Source organism: Dicentrarchus labrax, unplaced genomic scaffold (assembly GCF_905237075.1).
Source record: "Dicentrarchus labrax unplaced genomic scaffold, dlabrax2021, whole genome shotgun sequence".
Taxonomy (NCBI): Eukaryota; Metazoa; Chordata; class Actinopteri; family Moronidae; genus Dicentrarchus; species Dicentrarchus labrax.
This window is the reverse complement of record NW_026136703.1, coordinates 2,196,593-2,224,367: the sequence shown is the minus strand read 5'-3', so window position 1 is coordinate 2,224,367 and position 27,775 is coordinate 2,196,593. Positions and strand designations below refer to the sequence as shown.

At 39.7% G+C, this 27,775-nt stretch overlaps 2 protein-coding genes and 1 long non-coding RNA gene across 3 annotated transcripts in view; 2 read left to right on the top strand and 1 right to left on the bottom strand.

Annotated features, from left to right (window-relative positions):
• The window catches only part of gabrr2a (gamma-aminobutyric acid type A receptor subunit rho2a), a 56,383-nt gene extending 43,012 nt beyond the window's left edge, over nt 1–13,371 (top strand). The window contains 4 exon segments of the mRNA XM_051383878.1: nt 630–770; nt 2,980–3,132; nt 4,432–4,640; nt 7,689–13,371. Coding sequence (XP_051239838.1) covers nt 630–770; nt 2,980–3,132; nt 4,432–4,640; nt 7,689–8,024 — 839 coding nt within the window. The 3' untranslated portion in view covers nt 8,025–13,371.
• The window catches only part of LOC127354537 (uncharacterized), a 520,620-nt gene that overhangs the window by 168,643 nt on the left and 324,202 nt on the right, over nt 1–27,775 (bottom strand). The window lies entirely within an intron of this gene.
• The window catches only part of syne3 (spectrin repeat containing, nuclear envelope family member 3), a 51,700-nt gene continuing 47,237 nt past the window's right edge, over nt 23,313–27,775 (top strand). The window contains exons 1-2 of the mRNA XM_051383619.1: nt 23,313–23,426; nt 27,166–27,329. Of these exons, the coding sequence (XP_051239579.1) occupies nt 27,186–27,329 (144 nt within the window). The 5' untranslated portion in view covers nt 23,313–23,426; nt 27,166–27,185. The remainder of the gene's footprint in view (nt 23,427–27,165; nt 27,330–27,775) is intronic.

Genomic DNA, 27,775 nt, shown 5'->3' with positions numbered 1-27,775 from the left:
ATATCGCCTGGGGACCAACTTGATCAAGGGCACCGACTGGACAGATATTCATGGTCCTCGGAGGAACAATCTTAATGATCTGTTAGCACCAACATGAGATGAATGTGGAGTAAAATGTCTCAACAACTTACTGTTGGATGGATTCCCATCAAATTTGGTCATACATTCATGTTCTCCACAGGATGGAATGTTACTTTGTTGATCCTCTGACTTATCATCTAGTTTTGACCATACCAGTGTGTGATTATAGACAATATTCAGTGCCACCAGTTATTACTGGAAGGATTCTTACTGTGCAGCACGTGCTGTCGTTTTTTTTCTACTGCAGAGTGTTTACATCTGCCTCAGGCCATGAAAAGCTGTTCTTTCTTTCTCACTGGAAAGAGGTCGTCAACTCCCATCAACCTATGCTCACACAAATAACAGTGCTGGAAAACATGTGAGCAGGGTGAAATGAAAAAATACTTCTGGGTTGGTTTCATAAAAGATTTAATATCAAGTTTGCCCCAAGGTTGTAGTATTCACCCAGCATTATTTTGAAGTGTGGTGATACTTAATGATGAGCCACTGAAGTTTTGTCCATGATTGGATCTTATTTGATTTTATTGGACTGTGTGTGTGTTTTGCAGATGCCTACACAGATGAAGACCTGATGCTGTACTGGAAGAGCGGAGATGAGTCCCTCAGCACTGACGATCGCATCTCCTTATCACAGTTCCTCATCCAGAAGTTCCACACCACGTCTCGCCTGGCCTTCTACAGCAGCACAGGTACACACACACACACACACACACACACACACACACACACACACACACACACACACACGTACACATGCACATACACAGACTGGCCATTAGGAGAACCAGAAGCATTCTCTCTCCTTTTTTCTTCTTAGCTTACTCTGTCAATGTCCTCTTAGGTTTCTTCACCTCTGCCATTAGCTATGTCCATAGTAGCTGCTGAGCCCGGTTACATTGCCTGCTCACGCAGGTCCAGTTCTTGCAAGACACCAGCACTGCGCTCTCCATTATCATTTCACCCCCCACCTCCTCCCAGGGCTGAAAACATCACATAAGAGGGAACATTTTCTCCATAAAATATGATCCAGTTTCAGCAATATCAGTGACATAGTTAGGGCTGTTCCATAAACTGCTTGTAAAAAAAAGTTACATAGTGGAAGAACAGGCGTACAGAGGAACCATTTATCTTATCACAACTCAGTGTAACATCAAAATTATGGTGAAGCAGTGAAGTTGCATAATATTTCTTTAAAAAAGAAAAAAATATATATAGACCACAGCTGACCTCAGCACATCACAATTATGTTTCCTGGGTTGATTCTGTGTTTTCAGAAACACGTCATCATGCTCTGTAGGAAAGCAGGAGATGTGTATGCATGGAAATAATGTGGAGAATAGTTCAGGGGCAAAAACAACAAATGCACAGTTTCCCATAAGACACTTTAAATTACTGTATGAATACTATCATTCCGGAATGTAGCACTAGCCTGATGGATAAAAACTACAATTTTATGCTGAAATATAAACTCCACTGTCAGCCAGTGGAAAGCCCCTGGGCTGAGGCAGGAATACAAAGAATGAAACAGAGATTCATTTCACATCACCTACAAATGATAAAATAATCCTAAAAATATTGTGAATATATATTGAAGCAGCAAAAGATTTAATTTGGAAAGTCAGTAAATCAGTCACTGACCTATGAATGAATGTGGGTCTTACAGTTTCTGCTGTCCACAACGGCTTTATATTGTATAAAAAGCTTCTCCTTCAGTTCATGAAGTCCCTGCAGCATCTAAAGCCATGGACAGATATGTTAAGTTGTTTTAAGTGCCCGCCAGAGCGCAGTGTCTTTACAACTGTTCACTGAGTTTACCTTCATTTAATTGCTTGAGAACAGCAGGCTGCTACAATATAACCATGCAGAGCTCTACATACATCAGCCTGGTCGGATATAACTCAATATTCAGCTTTTTTATGAAGGAGACATCCAGTTACCAGGGGTTATCATAGCATCATCCAACTTTCTGTTTTGGCAAACGTAGTGTCTCAGGTTTTATCCGTGAAACACAATGCCGTGCAAATGCTGCTGTTTGACATTAATTACTAACCCTGTATGACCATGTACAAGGTGAGATACATGATAATTATTACTAAAAGAGTGTCAGTCAGATTTCACCAAATCAGTGTTTTGATACAGTATTTAATAATCGCCACCTGTGATCTATATTCAGCTTGACCCAGCCCTTTTGCAGGTTGCACTGCTGAACATACATGGACCAAATTAGAAGTCAGTACAGTCTGTGTGCCAATAAGACCCCCTTGCGCTTGGCATTAAGGGTGCAAAATGATTAAACTCAGGGTGCAATGCATGTTTGCACCTTCGTAGAACCTGGGCTGAATATAAAACGACTATAATTACGTATTATAAAATAAAAATAGTAATGAAAAAATAAATCAAGATATTGAAAATCTGGTGGGGCATGTGCCCTTCCAGCTTGGATTTGCATGACTCGGCTGTCTTGAAGCAACATCGTAATAATATTACACATCTAAAACATAAGATGGCAATAGGGTGCCTTGATGACGTCAGATTTTATTCCATATGTTCAAAGTTGCATTCCATTTATTCAAGTTTCATATTATATATATATATATAATAATTTCCTAAACGGTATTCCATAGTTGATTTTTATATAATATATATAGTTTACAGCCAGCTCAGTTTTTTTTTAAATAACAGTAAGTAAAAAATGTAAAATACAGAATTTACTGCTTTTAGAAAAGTCAGTTATTTCAACTCTGTCACCAAAATGTTTTGTTTGTTTATTTAAAAACTTAAAAGTTCGATTTAATTTCTTAAATGTAGCAGGTGAAGCCTCATGTAAAAGGATTTGTGTCACCAGTTTTCACCTTGTTGAGTCAGCCCCTCTGAGCAGGTCTCTTGCTGTGTTTGCAGGCTGGTACAATCGTCTGTACATCAACTTCACGTTGCGACGCCACATCTTCTTCTTCCTGCTGCAGACGTACTTTCCCGCCACGCTCATGGTGATGCTGTCATGGGTGTCATTCTGGATCGACCGACGGGCCGTGCCGGCCAGAGTTTCTCTGGGTAAAAAAATAAAAATAACTCTTGTCAAATGTCCTTTGAAGAGATTGTGCATGCCTGAGGAAAATCTGTCTGTGTGAAATGATGAAAGCTTGCTCTGACATGGCTCCACCATTTGGGAACACACACATGCATGTGTGAACACACAAACCTCCCACGCTCTACCACTTTTCTTTTGAATTATTTTGTGTGTTGTGGCTGCTCCTGTACATGTCATACGGGCGTCTGTTTTGCTCCTCACTGAGATCCTTTCATAGCTCATGTCATCGCTCTTATTAAATTCAGCTGTTAGGATGGGATGATTTCATGAGTTTTATAAATCTTCAGTGCAATCTTAATCTTAAGTGTTTGTTTTGTTTTTGTATTATTTGTTGTGCATTAGATCATCAACAAATATGAGTATATATAGAAAACACAGCTCCAGTGCTTTTATTTAGTGTATTTACATATACTTAAAGGTCCAGTGTGTAACATTGAGGAGGATCTATTGTAGTAGAAATGTAATATTATATTCATAGGTATGTTTTCATTAGTTTATAATCACCTGAAAATAAGAATTGTTGTGGTTTTGTTTCCTTAGAATGAGACGTTTTTATTTACAGAGGGAGCGGGTCCTCTTCTCCGCCATGTCCGGCATGTTGTACTGCCATGATTCTACAGTAGCCGAGAACAGAAAAACTAAACACTGGCTCTAGATAGGGCCTTTCACGTTTTTCATGAGTCCAAAATCTTACAGCCAAGAACGATAGCTGATTGTGGAGTCTCATTCCCAGGGTGTCAAATACAAATGCTTTGGGAACCTAGGAATGAGACTCAGCAATCAACCCCAAACTGTCGTTCAGACTCGGTGAATTCTTGCAAATACCATTTGGAGCTCTAGGACCAGATTTTTTCACAGATTTTCTGTCTCACGTACTACTGTCAGGATATAGTTAAAGTTTTAGCAAATATGACAAAAAGTTGTTTTTATGAAAAGTTACCTACTGCAGCTTTAAGTCAGTTTTTGAAAGCCTGGATTTTACAAACTATTTCTACCACCCTGCTTTTAGTAAGTACTTCTTCCACCACTGACACCTTCTCACCTGCAAATCATCTAAACCATGCTGACTGGGAGCTTCACAGGGTCCTATTTATTGCCGGACTGCTGGATCACATTGCATCATATTGTAGAAGTGGTCATGTTATTGGAAGCCATACACTGTGTCTACACTGTGAAACAAACAAAAAATACACAAACTCAGATTCAAACACATTTTCCAACTCGTTGGAGTCTAACTAGAACGTTGTCTTTCTTATGTCCAGGCATCACCACAGTGCTGACCATGTCCACCATCATCACTGGCGTCAATGCGTCTATGCCCCGGGTGTCCTACATCAAGGCGGTAGACATTTACCTCTGGGTCAGCTTCGTCTTTGTTTTCTTGTCCGTGTTGGAGTATGCCGCCGTCAACTACCTGTCGACCGTACAGGACCGCCGGGAGCGCAAGATGAGAGAGCGGGCGCGATCGCAGGTTTGTTTATTGCGTTTGCTGTTTGGTGCTGGAACTCCAAACTGGCATACAATATTAATAAAAAGAGGCATCCTTCCCTCTGTGTGTGAGCCAGGGCAGTCCCTCTAGCTTTGCAGAGGATCCAGACTCCAAAAGCTTCAGCCACTCTTGCTGACTTTCTGCAATTTCACTGACAAGAGCATCTGTCAGGCTGTCTGGATACAAACACAAACACAGTGAAAAAAAGAAGAACAAAGAGCAAGAACAATGAGTGTTTGCATCCTGCAGTTAACTGCATGGTTTGGGGAAAGTTGGGAAAGTTCAACATATCATCCCTGAAAGACGAGAGATCTCTTTGAAAGTTAGCCTGTTGAACTCCAATGACAGGATTATGTTTTGGATGAATAAAGGATCTTGCTATAACACTGTTAAAAACCACAGATAACAAACAAAATAGGAAAAGCAAAGGAAAAAATGCTTGCACAAAGTTTGCCAAGCATCACCTACAATTCATTCCCTCATGAGATTCCAAACACTTTTTAGACCTTGAATTAAAAAAGAAATTCAGGCTGATACAGAGTTTTTAAGTCTCCATGGGATCCACTGCATTCAGAAGGGAGTGCAGTCAACTCTAAAAGATAATGATGTGTACAGAACAAATATACTGGAGAAACTGTACAAATACACTAAGCCACCACTGCAGTTTAGGGAGTTAAGCTAGTGGACACAAGTGGCCATTAAACTGATTCATAATGTATATTACAGTAAATGCATCACTGTAATAAATCTGTTATTAGGTAAATATGACAAATGAATTAGGTGGGAATTATTATACTTGTAGTACCAGCATCTTTTAAAGGTCCAATGTATATATGTTTATTTGCAAAATCCGTCATGTTGAACCGCCATGTTTCTACAGTAGCCCAGAAGGGACAAACCAAACACTGGCTCTAGATGGGGCCTTTCACTATTTTTGCTGTATTCAGTTAGTTCCAGTCTATAACTTCACCACTATAAATCCTACACACTGGTCCTTTGAAATAGTCTGCTTGATGTCTTCAAATATAATGTTTTAATGTCAAATCTCTCTCACAGAAAGACTGAATTAGTTTGCTGATATAGACACTGAATGAATTTTCGTGAGCCCAGGCACGGAGCAAGTACTACTCATGATAGAAGGTGTGGCAGTGTCAGTGAATGAATCGTCCACTGCTGTCTTTACACTCACTGATCCACTGTTTGATGTCTGTACTTTACAGACTAAACACTCCTGAAATGGTTGTCTGTGTTTATCATTAATTTTACTTGATCAAATAACTGCAAAAAGAATCATGGCAATAAGCTATGAATTATTAGTGAGCAGCAAAATAAACTTTCCATGGACTCTGATTCTCTGATTGTCAGAAATTAAAAGACCAGAAAAAGGTTTATGCAGTATTTTGTGATAAATGAACCCATACCTGAGTTCATAAAACCAAAGTGCAGCAGAGTCTGTAAACCATTTTAAAAGATAAGCCTGATGATAATTTATATTTTTCTCAAACAAACAACTTTCAACAAATCCCACGTGCAGTGCCAAACCCAGCACTACTGTTTATTTTGACTCAGTGCCACGCGGCACACTGTACTGCTGCAAGGATGTATGAATGAGTTAGTTTCCGTTCGATGGCCTTTGCCATCACTGACTGAATGTGTGTGAAAGGGTGAATGTGGCACGTAGTGTAAAAGCGCTTTGAGTGGTCGGAAGACTAGAAAGGCACTATACAAGTACAGGTCCATTTACCATTTACCATTTACCAAGGAATACTCACTAAAAAACATAATTTTTACAAACTGAAACTATGTCAGGTACTTTTAAAGATATGCATCTTCAGAGCCACAGACAGGGTAGAGAAGTCAGGAATTACTTAGAGACAGACTAACACATTGCTGTTTTGTTTTGTTCATGGGATTTGTTGACAATAAGAAAATTATACAATTACACAGGACATATCCCTTCAACATGGTTGAATATGTAAAGCCATTCCAGCAGCCCTTTTTCAGGCTTCAGTTTTCATTAAAGCTGACATTTTTAAAGGACCAGTGTGTAGGCTTTAGTGGCATCTAGTAGTGTAGTTGAAGATCACAACTCTGCCTGTTCACACTTCCTGTGAAAGAGAAACTGAGAGGGCCTTGAAATGCAAAGTGTCAAAGTCAGGTGATGTAGTATCAATCATGAGAAGGTCTGCATATGAAGGGATGAGGTGGGAGACCACTGTTTGTGTCCCATGTGAAACCAAAAGTGAAGTGTTTATTTTAAGTTCTGTACATCAATTAACATACATTACGTCAGGTGTATGTTACATACCTCGTTCTGTTGATTTCTTGTTCTGGAGTTGTTGCAGCCAACAGATGAACAAACAATGGGATCATTAGGCCCCACTGTACAGGAGAGTCATGGGGTCAGCAATAACATAGAGATTCACCCTCTTGGGACCATAAATGTCCACAGCAGTTTTGAAATTTTGATGATACCTTCAGCATCAGTCAAAAGAAATGTTCCAAATATAGTATTGTTGCTGGTTGTTCTGGTACAGTGTTTGAGCAACCAAAAAGATCTACACTCACTGCCATCATTAGGCCCAACGGTTCAACAGAAAAGGTGAGGGGGCCAACAATAACACTGATATCCACCCTCTGGGGACCATAAATATCCATAGCAGGTTTCATGGAAATTCACCCATCTGTGTTTGAGATACCTTATCATTGACAAAAGCCTCAATCGAGAGGAAATGTTGACCTTGTGAAAGCCACGTCACCACAGTTAAATTGATCTGTCCTTCAGGGACAGTGCATATTCATACTTAATATTATGGTATTGTTGCCTTTTGCTGAGATGTCTAGCTCTGGACCAAAGTAAGCAACCAACAAATGAACTGCCATAATTAGGCCCACGATTAGCAGGACAAAAAAAGTATTAGTATGGATTACCGAAGTCAACCATCGATTAAGGACACTTTTGATGACTTCCGTTCCTTTAAAACGTGTATTCCATAAAAGTGATGACATTTTATTTTTCTTCCCTGCCAGTCCCTGCCCTGCACCTGCGGGATCTCCCAGACGCGAACTATGACCATGTTGGATGGCACCTACAGCGAGGCTGACACCAACAGCCTGGCCGGCTACACCGAGGAGCCCATGGTACCAGAGGAGGAGCAGGAAGAGCTGCACGAGGTTCTAGAGAAACCTGAACACATGGTGGTCCATCTGTCTGTGAGCAGTGAGTCCACTACCACCAAGAAGAAGAAGAGCTTGCGTGCCATCAACATCATCCAGAACACGCATGCAATTGACAAATACTCCCGGATGATTTTCCCTGGTTCGTACATCTTTTTCAACCTTATCTACTGGTCCGTCTACTGCTGAAAGACACTCCTGAATCCAGACTGAGACCAGAGAGATTAACACACAGGCAGTATCAATGCTGCATCAGAATGGGACACTTCTGGACTAGTTCTAAGAGGGCTGCTGTTCTGTATCTCTGTTGATGAAAGATCATTAGGTTTAAGCCTTGGACAGTTACAGAGCCTGAAAAGATTATTTGTTTTGAAAGGTTTGGAAAAAGTTCAGCACTGAGACTTTGTGAGTGACTCCTTTTTCATTTTTTTTCCTCATGCAGCAATTTGAATGTTCATTAACACTCGAAACTAAAAACAAAGAAAATAATCATTTGACTGTCAACTGCTGTTAAAATGCTCTTTGTCATCATTACTGTTGTTCCTCAGATGAACAGCAGTTTATTGAAAGAAAAAGTAAATCTTTGTATTTGACTTCTAGCATTGATGGATAGGGATATGGTATGCTTTGCGTGTGTTCATGCTGTGATCCTCTCAGTTGATAGGTTTCTGTCTTTATATCATTTGTAATGATAAAGCTGAAAATCATCATGATCATACATTTTTAAGGCCCATTTTCTATCAGTCATGACTTATAAACAGTGATGATGAAGGTAACAAACTTCCCCATATTTTAAGCCTGTTATCTAAAAAAAAATATTATAACTTAATGTTGAGGAATCAACAGTGTGTACATGTCAGCAGCTCTTTGAGGCTGTGTTTAGTGGTGCTTTGAGCTAAATGCTAATGCCAGCACGCGAACATGCTCATGTTAACATGCTGGTGATGTTAAGCAGTCAATGTTTACCATGTTCACCTAGCTTAGCATGCAAACATTTGTTAGTAAATGTTAGACTGATGGAGATATCATCAGTTTTGCTGGTCATAGACCAGAGTACTGGTAGAAATTTGATCCTAATGATGGCGCTAGATGAAAACTTCAATGTCTGTACCAAAGTTTACGGCAACCCATCTAACAGCTGTGGAGACATTTTGCTCAACTGAGACATTTCACTGAACCAAAAGTGAACCAAAAGGTCAGGAGATCAACAAAGTCACTACAGTTTATCCTTGAATGTCTGTACCAAATTCCATGATAATCAATCCCACACCTGTTTTTCAAAACCAAAACTGTAAACCTCATGGAGGTGCTACAGGCAGATCAAGCCAGTGCATCACTAAAGTCAGTAAGATTCATCCTCTGGGGAGCATAAATGTCAATATTTGCCAAGATGTATCTCTATCTCTGAACGCTTCCCAGAGCACACTGCTAGCATTGATAAAAAGTCTAGTCTAGTGATGACTTTAATGTATCTGAGGGTAACAGTCTTCCAAACTTAATGGTCTATCAGAGTGGATTTTGGTCACTGATTCATTTTTCTCAACCTTTACAGGTTTCCACCCAAATGTGGTACAAATTTAACAGAAAAAAACTCGCCAGAGATATTTCCATCCACTACTGCTGTGTGAAAATTAAGAGCTGGATATCAACATTATTAGTAATTCTCCAGTCAGGTGCCATTGAACCACTGCAGCCAAAGAGCTCTGGTAAAATCTCAAATTAGGAAAAACCCTGTGGAAAACGTGATGAAAATATGACATCTGCAGCGGAAGCTATAGTGGACAATTAAATCACAGGATTTATTTGCTAAGTCACATTTTATTTTGACTTTTTTTTCAATATTTTGATTTAATTTATTTATTTATTTTAAATTTACAACATTTCCGCTCAAATAGAATATAAACAAATGGGTGGATGGAAATGCACTGATAGAGGCATCCAGAAAGTGAATAGAGTGAAAATATAAAGCAGAAAGGACATCAATTATGACAATATATAATACACATTTTCTTTAATGTTTAAATAATCAAGTTAGAGAAAATGGTGTGATATCTTCAGATAAAGACATCTCAGTGGGCGATCACACCAAGATGTGTCACTGGAAACGCATTGCCAAACCATTGTTTTCCTATGGTACAGTAGGAAAACAATTGCAGTTATTAGAAGTGCGTAAAAGTTCAGATATTTTCAACTTTTCAGCATAAGGCATGGAGTCCCACCACTCGTCACTGTCACGCTGGGCCCAGGCAGCCAATGAAATCAAGCAAGAGGCGGGCTTGTTTTTATGCCAGTAGATGTTATAGGAACAGAGAAGAACGTGAAAGGGAGAGGAAGAATTCTTAGCTCATGTTGCTTCAATCCATTTTTTGTCCTGTTTATCACATTTAACAGCCCATTTGCGCACATAGCTCTGCTCCACAGCTATATGAGCTGTTTTGCCCAACATCTTTGAAGTGGCCCCTCATGTAGGAATTTTGATTAGTAATGATCTTGAGATAAGATAGAAAAAATATTAGCAGCCAAGGCCACTGATTTGGCTGCTGGTTTTGATATTGTCACACTGTTCTGATGTGTTGAAGACTACACAGACTTTTTCAGAAACCGGCCTGGCTAGTTGCCTTAGCATATGAAATAAGTGATGACTTTGGTGATACTTGTATTATAAAAGGTTTCTTGGCCAGTGGGACATTGTCTGCTAAGGTCAGTATAGCTATTTATTCCAGTTAGCAAATAAAATAAACAGATGCTTGCTTCATAAAATTACTTCAGAACTTACCAGCATTAATTGATTTCACTTGTCTTTGAAATAAAAGCTCAGTGCAAATTTTGGGACACCGTTATCAGCTTCTTGTCCATGTTGCACCTACCAGGCAGAACACAGACTTTCCTTGAACTTCTTTAGAAATGATTATGCCTGATGAACACTGTTTTTATTCCCTTTGATTATACATAGGTACTCGCAAATCTCCACTTAACTTCTAGAGCTACTTCAAAAGCTCTGCAAAGCTTCTAACAGAACTCTGGTAATTGATCTAAGCTTTCATTGTAATTATTTTTTTGACCAATTTAATCTGTCAAAAAGCTCAACTTACCTTGTGAACACTATGACCTTACAGTGAGTGGAACAATGTGACCCAAGAGTGTTTGCAGATGACTTACTGGATAAGTTTATTAAAATTAATCTAAGTAATGAACACAGTTCCCCAGATCACCAATCTATGGCTGTTTGCCTTTGTGAATTCATACCAGTGTGTGCAGTCAAAACTGAAAGTATTCTATAGGGAACCAATGTCCCTGCCCACCTCATGGTGTGTTGCACCAGCTGTCAGTGCTAATTTATAGCTTCCTCCCACATTATCTGCAACTGTACTGGTTAGTAACATTTAAACATCAAGACAAAAGACCAATTATTTTGTTAAAGGTTATATATGAAATTGAATATATAATTATTAATATATTACATCATCTGTGTCAGTGAATGAAGTTGATTGTTGGAGTTTTGGGTGGTTTATTTTTTTTTTTTCGGTCCACTAAAGTTACAATTATATGCAAGGTAAAACTACCATTTTTATCTATGGAGTCTGATGCAGAGCGATAGCGATACTGAGTTGTTGGTGCTTTAGTGTGACATCCAGTGGAAAGTAAATTACATATTTATATAACGTTGAACGTTCAGCTTCTACTCCCTTTTGGCTTTGATGGCATTGGCATCATTTGATGGCTAAGACTTGTGCAAAAAGTGAATGCTGGGAAAGATAACATTAACATTGAAGCCCCAGCATAATTTTTTTGCTTTTTAAAGGACCAGTGTGTAACATTTAGGAGGATCTATTGTCAGAAATGGAATATAATATTCATATGTATGTTTTCAACTAGGTGTTTTATCAGCTGGAAATAAGAATCATGTTTTTGTTACCTCAGAATGAGCTGTTTTTATCTACAGAGGGAGCGGGTCCTCTTTTTCAGAGTCTGCCATGTTGAACTGTCATGTTCTACAGTAGCCCAGAAGGGACAAACCAAACTGTTGAAAAGAAAATACAAGATACAGCTAGTTAAACAACAGAGGCAAGCTTCCATCAGGGGCAGAACTTTGACAAAAGGTGAAAAACACAAGATTTTAGAAAACAAATTAACAAAACTAAAAGAAAAAATGCAGTTGGCAGGACACACACAGACATCAGCATTTCAGAAAACACAAAGTCTTTAACACATTGTATGAGGTCAGAGTCTGTTTTTCTCATTGTTACATTATATGTTGATGATAGTCTGTTATAGCTACAAGAAGCAGGAATTAAAAGGTGCTCTCATATATTGTTGAGCAACCAGAATGAATTCGCAGTCTGTTATGGGGTACCATTTGTTTTCCTCAAACTTATATCTTAATGAAATAGTTTGTCCACATGTTGTGAAAACACTATAGCAGGGTGCTCATCTGTGAGACAAAGGAAATCAAGCTCAGCCTGGTCATGTGTCAGCATGTGTATCTACCAGCAGGAAAAAAAAAAAAATTAGCATTCCATTCAATTAACTGTTGCTGATTAAAGGGCAAGAGGTTATGTGTATTTAAAGTTTTATTTACTGCCATTCATTTCTGGTATCCCGTTACAGCTTTATCCAATCAGAATGGAGAACACCACAAAGAGGAGGTCCCCAAGGGTAAGCAGCAGTGTGGTGACATGGGGAGGAGGGAAGAACAGACAGAAGGGTTAACCAAGATTTTGTGTATTTAATTTATATCTATCCATCAATTTTCTATAACCACTTACTGCAGGGCAAAGGTGGGCCCTGACAGCAGAAGTGCTAAGCACTGATCCACTGTACGCCCTGACTGTGTTGACATGGTTTCTGACATTTTCTTTTGCACCTGAGGGCTACTGAAGTTCTACCAAAGTGAAATGTCTAACATAACTGTACATGTACATCTAAAGATTTTCATGCAGTGTTACAAATTGTCACATTATTCCTGTAAATTGTCAAGTAGCATACATTTTCTGGAGTCATACATGTGATGAGTTTAAAAAAAAAAAAAATTGAGATTTATTTTAGACCACAAAAAAAATTTATGTAATTATATTTGAGTGCCGTTTGAAATATAGGCCTACTGGTTGTGCTAAAGAATGTATTGTAACAATGTAAATTATTTATAACCTTTTAAAAACATATTGCTTTTGTATATTAGTGTAGCCATTTATACATCAACCAATTTCTGATTTATACAATACAGACATTTGACTGGTTCTATCATATGACAGCATCTGATTATATATTGACAATTGGGTGATTTGAGAACATTTGAGTAATAACATCCACAGTAAAGCTTTATTCACATGCACTGTCACAGTACGTAAATCTATAAAACGTATACCTTTTTTGAAAGTTGTTCTTATTTCATTAAGTCTGTAGTTGAAATGTTCTGTAGACCTATTTCTGTAATGCCTGGACCACACTGTTCACGTGAGCAGCGTGTGTGTGAGTGTGGAATCTCTTGTTTTTTATTCTGGTGCCCATGTTAACAGATTAAAGTAGCCACACAGTTTGTCGAGCGCCTATTTTTTCCACGACATGCCCGTTCTTGACAATGCTCAAAATTCCACTGGAAGAGCCACGCCGTGTCACAGAAGACCAGATGCACCATATGCATCTGGTCTTTCTTTTAACCAAACCTGCAACCCACTCACATTAAACAGCACAGAGCAGTTCGCACTGGCAGGAAGTCAAAACGCGTAGAGAATATAATCAATTTCAAAATAAAATACTGTGTGCAGACTCCGGATTGAATTTATAAAGCCATGCTTCGTGGAATTTCGAGGCTACACTTTTCACTACAGTTAATATCTATAGCTGTATAATATGCCACATGAAAAAAAAAAATTTTAACACTATATTTTTTAAATAAACTTTTATTGTGAAATATTTGCAGGAAAAATTCAGTGTAGATAGAGCTGGCAGCAGCAGCACCACAGGAGCAACACCACACAGATGCGAGCTGCAGTAGTTCAACGAGGTAGCGCACAGGTAGGGGTACGCCGTGTGGTCCTGGCATAAGCATTCATGAGTTGCTACTGACATTAAAGAATGTTTCAATGTATTTATCAGGGGATATTAAATGTAATTATGATGAACTAAGTATGCCTTTGATTTGGATTACATTGATTTACATTTAAATTATATCTATAGTTTACACTGTCAGTGATGCTTAGATTCAAGTTTCAAACCTAAGGGAATGCTAAATGGATAATCATAATGGATATATCATAAAAAGTTTGTTTATTCCTGTAAAAATTCAAGATGTTGTTCTGTAGAGTACTGGAAACTGCTTCTTCAAGGCTGATGTGGAAGATGCATTTCAAATGCAGCATGCTAACAGGGTCAGCATATGTACAGTAACAGACCTCTGAGTCTTGCGTCAAGGCTAGGGAGGGACCAGAGAATTCAGCTGAACATAATTTTCAAATCAAGGGAAGCATATTCAAGACACACACAATGTGAATGTGTGATTTTAAGATAAGATATGTACTTTATTAATCCCGTATTGGGGAAATTGTTTTATCACTCTTTTTTTTTATTTTTATACACACACACACACACACACACACACACACACACACACACACACACACAGGCTGAAATACACACTTCATGCACTTGTGGACAAGCAACAGGGAGAGATATGGTGGAGTGATGGGCTGCCACGTTAGCAGCGCCCATGAGCAGTTTCTTGGGGTTAGGTTGCCTTGCTCAAGGGCACCTCGGCAGCTACCAGTCCACACTCCATATTGTGGTCTGTGGGACTTTACACAATGTTTCTGTAGGTACCCAACCTGGTGCAGGACTCTGTCTCCAACATAACCTAATCCAGAGCAGGATAGGTGTTACCATAGCTGTGTGTAAAAAGTTAACCACCATTCTGACACTGAAACCCCAAGGTTAATCCTGAACATACCTCGCTAACCCCAAGTCCTGCTTCATAGTACAAGCCTCAGATTGGGAGAGAAAGCCATCTTGGAAACAAAGTGATGTAAATAGGCCCAATCCCTATGTCCCTCGTGGATGTGAGTCCTTAGGGTGGCACCACTGTCAAATCAAGAGCATGAGGCCTCTCTTGTAGAGTTTAGGAGCCTTAAATCTGCATTTCTGCAGACTTCACTTGAGGAAATGACCCACAGTTCATAGCGTTGTGACGTTAAACACAGGTTGCCTGGGGAAGCCCGGAGGCATTAAAATTGATGATTTCCATAATGCTATCATCAGATCTTAGCCTACAAAAAACACTTAAATTCATCCAACTGCGGCTGGAGTGCAAACCTCACTTCACTCGTAGCAGAAATGCTTCTGCCCAATGTTCCAAGTAAGTATTCCACATTTAAACCTCAAAAATGTCTGTTCATGATTATTTACTGTAGCCAGCCAATGGATAAGTGTAAACTCAACAGCTAAAGCGAACACATGCTATAACCTGGTGTGTTTGGGGCATATAGTACTGACAGTCTCCTGCTGCTGTGGTAAATGTCCTCCTCTGACTCTACTTAGCATTTTATCCAAACACACAATGAACCCCCAACCTTGCAGCAGTTCAAGCCATTAAGAAATAGAAAAACTTAAGCCAAAGTAAAAAGGGTTGGGTGAACCAAGTTCAAAATCTGATGAATGAGCCAGTGGATCACATGTTGGCTATTTCTGTATGTGGGTTCAATTACACTGATGGGGAAACTTTGTGATTTATCTGGCTCCAGTACGATAAGGTTTTATCAAAAGATGTGTTCATTTAACCTTGTGTTTCTTACACCCTTCACACAAGATCTGATCCTATTACCACTGACCAGATCAGGGACAGATGGTGGGACAGTCAGGAAATTGACTTTCTTTTCTCGCAATGCATAAGCCTCTGAGGCAGAGGGACTCCATCGAGCCTCTCTCTTAACATCATTGCCACAGCACAGAGGAGCCTGATGAGGTGCCCAGTACCACTTCTCCAGGGCCATCCACTACCCCAAACCAACTATATAGGGGTTCCCAAAGGCCACAACCAAAAAGAAAATGAGACTGCAGAATAGTTAAAGGTTTATGCAGAAAGGCAGGAGAGGAGGCAGAGGAAGCTGGATAAAAGGGAGGAAGAGAAAGTATCTTTGGACACTGGAAAGCATAAGGAGCCTTTTAATTTATTTGGTTTGAAACTTTAAATGTATGGTTGTTTTTTTTTTTTTCATTTGATTTGTTTGAAAGTATGTACGGGCGTAAATTACATTATTTTTGATTTCCTTTAGTCCAATGATTCCTCAGTTAAAAGGTGTTTGAGATTATGAGTTTATTTTCATCCGTCTCAGTGGCCTTTGAATTCAAGGAATGTATTTGTCACTACACGCTGCAGGTTGCGCAATGAAATTAACATTTCAGTCTACACACATTAAACATAACATAATTTAGATTTAAAAAATACTTATAAACAATAAATATTTCATATAAAAAAAAATTAAACAATGTATATATAGAGTATATACACATATATGTAAGGGAGATCTGTAGGTGCAAAGTACAAAGTAAATTTATGTCCTGATTTTGGGTTTGGTTTGATTGTTCCCTGTTTTATTTTGTAATTCTCATTATCCTTCCCCTCACCTGTGCATTTAATCTTTGTGTTCTCTTCTTTCTCAGGTTACTTTGTTCCTGGTTGTTTTGTTCCTTGTTGCATTTGGTTTTTTACTTGTGCTTTACCTGGATTACTACCTCTCTGCATACCTGTACCTGCACCTATCTGTAATTCAACTCAGTTTTTATTCAAATGTATATGCTGTTCTCCGATCCTGTGTTTCCTGAGTCATGACAGTGTATTGAAATGTCATTCTTGAGTATAAACTTTTTGATCCATCACAAGCCGGAATCACTGAATCACAGGCAGTAATCTCGTTTTTTATATAGTCATGGAATCACTTGGAAATTGCTTAAAATGACCAAATATCCAGGGAATAATCAAAATGACTTATGGCCATATTAATGTAGTCAATTGGCCCCAAACCACAGTCGATAGGACTGTTTGTAAGTAAGTGGTGTCCTGTATTCTCAAGAAAAGCTCCTGGAAAATGTCCAGTCAGAATCCTGTTTATGGCCACAAAATGCAATGATTTCAAGTTTGAAAAGTTTTAACGATAAAATGTAAAAAAAAATCTGATGGCATAATCACGATCCCTTCATGAGGCCTAAACATGCTGGAGTGGTGATATGTGGGCACAAGCAGGTCAAGTCATGAAGGTCAAGTGGAGCCACAGGTTTAATCTTTAACATTCCATTGCATTTAATCTATAGCTCCTTCAAACGTCTCTACATTTTAGTTTTAATCTGATAAAATGTTTGGTTATATTACTGAAACAAGTGCTACCTCTGAAACAGCCTACAGTCATCAGAAAAGGAAGTGTGGGGTTTGGATTAAAGAGCCGCAGGCCTTGAGATAATCCACCCAGCCAGATCAGCAGGACCAGCTCAGCACAGCAGGTGCTCTCACCCCAAGAGGATAGGAAGAGAGCCAGGATAATGTTTGGACGAAATGGGACAGTTGTGCCCATCTTCATTTGTCATCTGTTATCATTTGTGTTGCCCAATTTAAGCCCAAGTTTTCATTTCTTTTTATAGACCCAATTAGGACCCACATAGGGAGTCCAAATGGGGCCTACCGAGGCCACGTGTTGAAATTGCAGGCCAAAGTGACCCAAATTTTTTTATGAGTGAGGAGTGAGGCATGTCGTGTGTGTATAGCAGCACAGCTCGAGTTGACTGCCTGAACTAGCTCGCAGGCTTCGCTCCATTTATCTCAGGACACTTTTCAAATAGAGCTGGTCTATACCGAACTCCTTATAACATTATTTACAGAGACCCAACAGTACCACCATGAGCAAGACCTTGGCAACGGCGGCAAGAAAAACTACCTTTTAGTTAGAGGCGAAAACCTAGGACAGACCCTTCGGCTCTAGGTGGGTGGTTGTCTGTCTCGACCAGTTGGGGGAGAGAGAGAGAGAGAGAGAGAGAGAGAGAGAGAGAGAGAATGGCGTAAAGACAGAAGGACGGAGACAGAGGTAACGACAGAAGGACAGAGACAAATATGAGAGGCTTACTGTTTGTATAAAGAGTGCAGGGAAAAGCATGGCATACTTGGCAGGAAAATAACAGCTACAAAATTGTCCAATGTGTGAAGACTTCACCACTATCAGAGCCAGTGAGAAACAATTCCGCCCTGGGGTAAAAGCTGAAACAGTGTGATGTTGCTTTACATTATGACGTGGCAGAGCTTCTGACAGTTCCCTAAATGTGGAACTACGGAAAGGCACAAACAGGTGCTCATGAATATGTATCACCTGAATACACATGGTTTGGAAATGAAATGGTTTGTGAGTCAGCTGAATGCGAAAAGGAGAAGCTGCTCACTTGTAAGTTAGCAGTCACACCTCCTCGACATGATTCATTCACAAACTGAATGTACTGACATTTTAGCAGGCCTGGTTATTATGAGTTTGCAAAAGCTTCCCGATGTGACACAAAATGACACACTGAAAGGCCACGAGTTGAGATTGTCTCAGCGAGTTTCAGCAATAAAGCCCCCCCCCAAAAAAAAAGGTGGCAGTTAGTTTGGAATAAATTTTTTGTTCATGTTGATGTTAATTCTCATTAAACCACAGTATTAACTGTCTCTAGAATAAAACCAATCCTCTGATCTGGTAAAAGTCATTCATGCACTAATTTTCTCCAGATTAGACTACTTTAACACTCTCCTCTCTCACCTCCAACTGGTTCAGAATGCAGCAGCTCGGCTTCTTACTGAATGATGTAATATCACTCCAATTCTGGTGTCTCTCCACTGACCATTTGCTTTAGAAGTGATTTTAAGATATTACTGATCACTTTAAAGCACATCTGGGTCTGGAGGGCAACAAATATTGGTCAGCTTCCAGTGGAAACCAAAAATAGGAACGTTCCAACAATAGAAACAATAGATCCATTCCTGTTGTAGAATTTTGTATTTCACAATTAGGACTATATCATAAGAAAAATACTCGCCTCCATTTCTATGTTCTTTGGTGGGTATGATGCCAAATTCTAAGTAAACAGGGATTTACAAGTAGTTTCACTCCAGAATGTAATCTGCCATGCTTCAAGCTAGGGTTAGAATGATGTTTTGGATGCAGGATTAGTCAAAATCAATTTAATTCCAGCCTCTGTAACTTCAATGATAAGACTACATGTTTTTATTTTTGTCAACAAATTCCACAAAAAGCCTAACAATGTGTTAGTCCATGTCTCAGTACTTTCTGACCTCGTCTGTGGCTCTCCAAGCCCATTAGCTTTTATTTTTAACAGTTGCGCAACAAACATTTTAGCTAACTTTACTAAAATGGGAGTAAATAGTGCATTTTTGGGGGCAGATTTGGTGTTCTAGTGAGTATTTGAGGCAGCAGGATCATATGTGTAGGATTGAGTCAATAAACTTCAATGTGTGTGTTCGTGGTAATGAAGGAACATGTCACCCAGTGCTACACTGTGTTGTACACTGTTTTTAATCATTTTTGGACAACAATGGAGCTCTATAATGGCACAGAAGAAGAAGATATATCAGGCTTACACACAGTACTTGTCAATAAGATACATTAATTGTTGGTTTTGATCTTGATATTTGCTCATTAAACATCAAACCAGCCTCTATACTTAACCTAACCATTGCTGAGACTTGAGGCCTTGAACAGAAGTTGGATTGTGTTGCAGCGCTGCAGGGTTTTTTGTGCCTCCTGCTGAACCTCTCAATGCTACCTGGCTTCATTAAGGAGTACCCTCAGGAGAAGAGCCTATTCAGGCACATACAAAATGAGCATTAATGCAAAAAGTTTGAGGTTAAGAAAGTGGAGCAGTCAGTCATTAAAACAAATGTTTGAGTGACTGTCAAGGTTGTCAAGGTTAGAATTTTAATTGGGTATGGGGTGACATCATCTTTCTGAAGTCCTATTTTTATCCTCCACATTTTTACAGATTAGTAAGTAAGTAAGATATCTCGAAACAATCCAGATGAAAGAAGAGTTTTTATGGTAAATTTGGGCCACTTTTTGTCCTGGATTTAACCTCTCAGGCTACACAGAGGCCCTCTGATTGGTAGATAGGAGGACTGCTCTCAAGGGGCCGCTGGGACCTGAAAGGCAAGGATCACAAGACAGACAGAGACAGTCAGTGGACTACTTTTTGGTAGCCTTGCTAGCATGTTTACTTGTACTGTGAGAATGCAATCATTGGAGGATAAAATAGTACCCTTCTAGATTCCCTTTAGATTTTTTTTTTTTTAAAGTGAGAAATAAAACCTGATATTATGAAATAAAAGTCATAAGGATATAGTTGTTATGTCACATTTTTGTTACTGTGAAATCAAAATAAACTATTTAATCTGTTGTTATGAAAATAAGAATGATCAAATAACATTTCATAGTGAGTTGAGTTATAATCATTTATTAAATTATTTAACAAATGAATGCTCAATTGATATATTTTACATAATTGATTCATGTGATTATTTATTTGATAATGAAGTATACATTTAATATTACTACATTAATATACAGCATAAATGCCACTGTGGTAAAAAGACAACAAACATCACTAATAATAATCTCCTACAAATCTGCCCACTGTTGCTATTTTAAAACTCATAGGACAAGTCATTGATTAACAGCAGTAATAATAATAATAATAATAACAATAATACATTTATTTGTAAAGCGCTTTCAGGTCAAAGTGCTGTACAGAGCATAGAAAATACAATTTAAAAACATTTCAAATAACTAAAGCAAAATTAAACACACACTCGAACTCTCAGGAAAACATACAGAGAAATTAGGACTCATACACAACAGTAAACAGATGGGTCTTTAGCTTTGCTTTAAAAGCCTCAACAGAACAAGCCTGCCTGATGTCCAGAGGTAAACTGTTCCACAATGTCGGTGCACGGAAAGAAAAAGCCTGTTCAACAATTGTCTTCTTTTTGACCTTTGGGACACTCAGAAGACCCGTCCCCTGAGAACGCAGGGCTTGAGCAGGCACAAAGGGGTTCACTAGGTCTTTAAGATACAACGGTGCGCTGCCATTTAATATTTTATAGGTTAGCAGCAACACCTTAAAGTCTGCTCTGGCATGAATAGGGAGCCAATGGAGAGAGGATAACACTTGTGTAATCTGTTCATATCTGGAGGCTCCGGTCAGAACACGAGCTGCAGCATTCTGAACCATCTGCAGACTCCGAAGACTTTTCTTTGGCAGACCCGACAGAAGGACATTACAATAATCTAGCCTAGATGACACAAAGGCATGAATGAGGACCTCAGAGTCCTTAAACGACAGTATTGATCTGATCTTCTCAAACAAAAGTGTGTGATCGAAAAGCACACCAAGATTCTTAACTTGGTCTCTGCGATTGATTGCACAATCATCGAGAGACAAAGTAATGTGCTCAAAAAGATGACCTAGTTTTGCTGGTCCGATAACCACCATTTCTGTCTTAGCAGAATTAAGCAACAAGAAATTTGTTGATAACCAGCTCTTAACAGCTGCAGGACAGGCCTCAAGTTTAGCTATATTAGACTATATTAGAAGCAATCCCAAAAGAACGGAAAATCTGACCCAATGGGGATAGGTAAAGTGAAAAAAGCAATGGACCCAGAACAGACCCCTGGGGAACCCCGTGCTTGACGGCACAGGACTCTTTCTGACAGGTATGATCTTAACCACTCTAGAACTTGTCCTGAGATGCCAAAGAAATTCTCAAGTCTATCCAATAGTATACAGTGGTCCACCGTATCGAAACCACTTTTGTAAGTGCTGTTTCTGTGGAATGATTTACCCAAAAAGCAGACTGAAATTGCTCAAATAGCTTATTTTGTGACAGATAATTTTATAGCTGATTTGAGACCACTTTCTCAAATATGCATTGGATCATATTGCAGCGACACTCTACAGTGCTGAAAAAGCTAGCACAGCCTCCTCTGACCTCCTCAAAGCACAGATGTCATGCACTTTCTTTCATCTGTATCTTCATTTACACTGACAATGCATTGCAGTGCAATTATAATCATAATATTGTCTCAAAAAGAACATTATCTATAATTATCAGTAGGTTAGATGGGATTTTAAGAAGGCATAGTGCATAATATTTGTTGATATTGTATTTGTTGGATTCTGTTCAATCCAGTTCTATTCTCTTTGACGCCCTGGGAATGACACTCAACAATCAACTATGTTTCTCGGCTCTGATTGGTTGTTTTCATTCAGGCCCGGTGGATTTTTGCAAATGCCATTAGGAGCACTAGGAGGAGCCAGATGAACCTGATTTTGCTGGTTTCAGCAAATATGACAGAACGTTTTTTTTTTTATAAGTTACCTACCATTGCAGCTTTAAATAGTTAATTTAGCTAAATCCAGTAAAGCAACACTAACCTCACTAAAGCAAAGCTAACACTGACAGAAAGCAGCAGACGTTTCTTTTCATACTGACCTTCCATAAACTTCTGTTTGGCTGCATGCCAGCTGCTATTTGAATATGTTGTTGTCTGTTAGGACAGTTTGTGATTTCCATGGAGAGAGAAGGAAGGAGTGTGATACCACTTAAAGAGGAGGAGGGCAGTCACATGTTCATGCTCATGGAGACACAAAGATGTAAGAATGCCTGCTGCTGGGACAGATTTCTGTCTTCTTCTTTACTGTTTGCCAGAGTTTCTCCTCCAGGGTGAGGCGAGGATATTGTAATCTGCAACTACACCGCTAGATGCCACTAAATCCTACATACTGGTCCTTTTATTTAACATAATAATAATAATAATAATAATAATAAGAAGAAGAAGAAGAAGAAGAAGAAGAAGAAGAAGAAATGCCAGCAATTAAACTATAGTTTATTATATTAATAGAAGACTGCCATGTACTGCTTATTGATTTGTAATCCAATGGTGCAACATACTCTCCATAAATTCCTTTTTATCAAGTGTTCCCTGTATTTGAAACCCAGGATAAGTACTGAATGGAACGCTGCTGTTCTTTCTACCAATAGGATCACACTCCTGAGACGCGCCCTGCAGTTTGAATCTGTGCATGGCTCTATGCCAACAGCTGCTCTGGATGTGTTTGTTCTTCTGGTTCAGTCTGGTCGGCTGATGAGTTTAATGTCACTGAAAACAGGGAAAGACACTATGAACTGAACCGTCATAAATGCTAAAATAGCCTAAAATCTCCATTATGTAGGCTGTTGATAAATAAAAGTGTATCTCTTATTATTTTGACATATTTTAACTGGGTACTTTTTTTTGTTGTTTTTTACAGTTACAGCATTATTACTGCTTTATTTTTTAACATCTAAAATGCATTATATTGTCTTTAGTCCGTTTAAGTGTCAGCTACAACTTCCCTGTACGTTGAAAGTTGTAGTTTACAAGGAGTCCTTGAAGGCAGCATGACAAGCTGCGTTGACTCCAGCACCAGTTGGCCTTGGCTCAACTTCCTGCCTGCCATAACTTCACTGTACACAACACAGCAGGGCAGCGTTCGCATCAGCGGCTCCTCACACCTGATGCACATAAAGCCGTAAGTGTTTTTAATTTGATAAAGCCGTATCGTTGTTCAGCTAGCTTAATAATGATAGGCCTACAACAAACTACAAACACGCTATCTCCCAGTAGCCTCTGTCGTGCTTACGCCAGCTCCACATTAGATTACTGCGCTGTAATGAGCTGCGGAGATATACATAATGGGTTTGGTTTGTCGTCCTTTATGGCCAGGGTGTTTACCGTAAACCAGTGCGGTCGTAAATTAGACTTAACCGGGACTAGTATAGCCTGTAGTCGATAATACCACAGACTGAAGTTGTATCTAGACTGTATCTCTGACTGTATGCTAACTTAGACAAGCGTCCATGTATTTAAAAGGAGTACAGTAACCGCAGTTAGCATGACAGGCAAACAAGAGTGTGTGTTCCCGCCGTGCTGTCTGTGACGTGAGTGAGTGAAACGGATAAAGTTGGTGTTAATGCAGGGTTTACCGCACGAGCTGTCAAGGTGCGGGAGGAGGGGCTTCAACCGACTGCGGCGGCTGCTACAGACGGACAGGACTGTAACTTGTCACTGTAGCTTCCCCCCTGTTCAAACAGCCGTGTGGTGTTACTGAAAGCAACCCCGAGTATGCACTGTATGCTTTGAGTTTGTTCGAACTAAAGAGAAAGAGAGACATAAACGCCTCTGTACAGTGACAGAGGGAAAGGGAAGCACACGTTATAATTGGTACTAATACACTTTTTTCACAAAAACTATTTTGACATGAAATAGTAAGGTAAACCCAGGTTTTACCAATGATACTAACTAAGGCTCAGATCCATTTAGTGTAGCACAGCCATTCCTGTGAGCCAACGTACACAGTCAGAGCGCCCTGTCACTGTTTGACCTGAATGGAACGGAACCTTAATTAGTATCAGTGGTCACACCTGTGTTTATCCTACTATTTCAAAATGGCTGTTGTTAAAGAGGTCTGCTGCTAACTCCAGCACGTTCATATTATTGTTTTTAAAATGTTATTGTTGATTAAAGCTGCAGAAGTTAACCATTATAAAATATCTTGTTGTCATATTTGCTGAAACTTTCACCATATCCTGACAGTAGTACATGAGACAGATACCACCGGGCCTGAGCAAAAACAACCAATCAGAGCTGAGTTTAAGAAATATGACCATCAATTCCAAAAGAGAAAGTTTTGGCATGGGCAATTTTTTAGCTTTCACAGAGGACAGGGAGTTCTAAATATCACCATGTTTCAAAAGAAGTAGATATTGGTTAGAAGGAATGTGGTGGTGAGGACAAATGAGTCATTCAGGAAAAAGGCACATGCCGCCCTTATTTTATTTTCCCCCTAAGAAAAGATGTGATGCCTCTTTCAGTGCCAGGACTCCTCCCATACGTTTTACTACAGACTACCTCTGTCAGTAATGTCCTCAAGGTTTTTCCTCCTGGCTGCGTCTCTTCAGGGAACAGTGAGTGTGCAGAAACAGTGAATGCAGTAGTGCCAGCACTGCAACTCTGCAGATCTTATTACAAGGCAGTAATTATATATTTTATATGATGTTTTTTTTAATTATATATATATATATATATATATATATAGATTTGGGGGGGGGACACCCCGCTCCCATACATGCCAATGGGCTAAAGTTGGTCTTCATGAAAAAAGTTTATTTTCCCTAATTAGGAAATTCTTGTTTTAACTTTTTACACACACACACACACACACACACACACACACACACACACACACACTACCAGTCAAAAGTTTGGACACACGTTCTCATTTAATGTTTTTTCTTTATTTCCATGACTATTTACATTGTAGATTCTCACTGAAGGCATCAAAACTATGAATGAACACATATGGAATTATGTAGTAAACAAGTGTGAAATAACTCAAAACATGTTTTATATTTTAGATTCTTCAAAGTAGCCACCCTTTTCTTTGATTACTGCTTTGCACACTCTTGGCGTTCTCTCGATGAGCTTCATGAGGTAGTCACCTGAAATGGTTTTCCAACAGTCTTGAAGGAGTTCCCAGAGATGCTGTGCACTTGTTGGCCCTTTTGCCTTCACTCTGCGGTCCATCTCATCCCAAACCATCTCGATTGGGTTTAGATCAGGTGACTGTGGAGGCCAGATCATCTGGCGCAGCACTCCATTACTCTCCTTCTTGGTCAAATAGCCCTTACACAGCCTGGAGGTGTGTTTGGGGTCATTGTCCTGTTGAAAAATAAATGATGGTCCAACATAACGCAAACCGGATGGGATGGCATGATGCTGCAGGATGCTGTGGTAGCCATGCTGGTTCAGTGTGCCTTCAATTTTGAAAAAATCCCCAACAGTGTCACCAGCAAAGCACCATCACACCTCCTCCTCCATGTTTCATGGTGGGAACCATGCATGTAGAGACCATCCGTTCACCTTTTCTGCGTCGCACAAAGACACTGTGGGTGGAACCAAAGATCTCAAATTTGGACTCATCAGACCAAAGCACAGATTTCCACTGGTCTAAAGTCCATTCCTTGTGTTTCTTGGCCCAAACAAATCTCTTCTGCTTGTTGCTTTTCCTTAGTAGTGGTTTTTTATTCTTCTGTACAGCACTTTCAACTTTGGTTGTTTTTAAAATCTTAACAAATAAAGTTATATAAAGGCCTGATTCACGCAGTCTCCTCTGAACAGTTGATGTAGAGATGTGTCTGCTACTAGAACTCTGTGTGGCATTCATCTGGGCTCTAATCTGAGGTGCTGTTAACTTGGGATTTCTGAGGCTGGTGACTCGGATGAACTTATCCTAAGCAGCAGAGGTGACTCTTGGTCTTCCTTTCCTGGGGCGGTCCTCATGTGAGCCAGTTTCGTCGTAGCGCTCGATGGTTTTTGCGACACATTCAAAGTTTTTGCAATTTTCCGGACTGACTGACCTTCAGTTCTTAAAGTAATGATGGACTGTCGTTTCTCTTTACTTAGCTGATTGGTTCTTGCCATAATATGAATTCTAACAGTTGTCAAATAGGGCTGTCAGCTGTGTACCAACCTGACTTCTGCACAACACAACTGATGGTCCCAACCCCATTAAGAAGGCAAGAAATTCCACAAATGAACCCTGACAAGGCACAGCTGTGAAGTGAAAACCATTTCAGGTGACTACATCATGAAGCTCATTGAGAGAAGGCCAAGGGTTTGCAGCACTGTCAACAAAGCAAAGGGTGGCTACTTTGAGGAATCTAATTTATTTCACACTTTTTTGTTTACCACGAATGCAATCACTACTACCAGAATGCAATCATACATACAGGTCTTATAGACACAAATGTGGAGAGATGGTTGCGTGAAGGGCCCGAGGAGTAGTTAGGGGTTCTGTGCCTCAGCAGTGCCCATGAGGTGAGCTAGTACCTCTCTAACCACCAGTCAACACCAGGGCTGCATCAAATTGTAAAAAAAATAATGTTGTGATTATTTTGACAAACACTTATTTTGATATTTCGATCAATTGTTCACACACCATACTGTGGTCCATGCTGGATTAGTCACCCCCTGGTTCCCTACGGACTGAGCTATTGTCTGCCTTTTTATGAGGTAAAAATGCTCTTTAAATATGTAGGATCCCCAATTATGAATTCTTTTTTGCAGTCTTAGCACTTCTCTACACTGCTCCACAACCATTGCATGAGCAGTCATTAAACGTGTGTCTCCTGGTTTCCATCGTACAAACCACAGTTATGTACAATTCCACTAAGTACGTGCTGATATAGAGTCTGACTTGTTCTTCTCAGGCCCAAGAGGACTGCTCATCATGACGCAGCAGGAGCAGCAGGAGTTCACCCAAAGCCTAGAGGCGGCCCTGTCATGGATGCGTGCCGTCCAGGAGAGGCTGAGGGCCAACGACAACACCCAGGGGCCACGCGATGCTCTGGAGGCCCGACTCAGGGAGACAGAGGTGAGATTCCTACGCTTACTGTTTGACCCTTCATCTCTGACCCCTGCTGAGACTTTAGTTCTCTGACATTGGAGACCAGAGTGGAGACAGCTGCAGGGTCTGAAGGTCCTTTTTCTTGTGACCAATTTATAATTACATTTCAAGGTAAATATTGCAGTCCCGTGCTTCTACAGTTTCTAAAGCACAAGTCCCAACCACTGCAACACAATATGAAAATAGTAAGCAGAGGGTAAGCAAAAACTAGCAAACCTCCTGTGAATGATGCGTCTCCATCAGTCTCTGAAAATGAGCGCAGCGGTTTCACAGATTCCCACTCAAAGCAGAGGCTGGGGGTGGTGGGCCGTCCTCCTCTGATTAGAGGGCATTAACACTGTTTTTTAAAAATGTTGTGATGTGAAGTAGTCCCAAACGATCGACTCTATCTCAGCATTGGATTTACAAGGCTC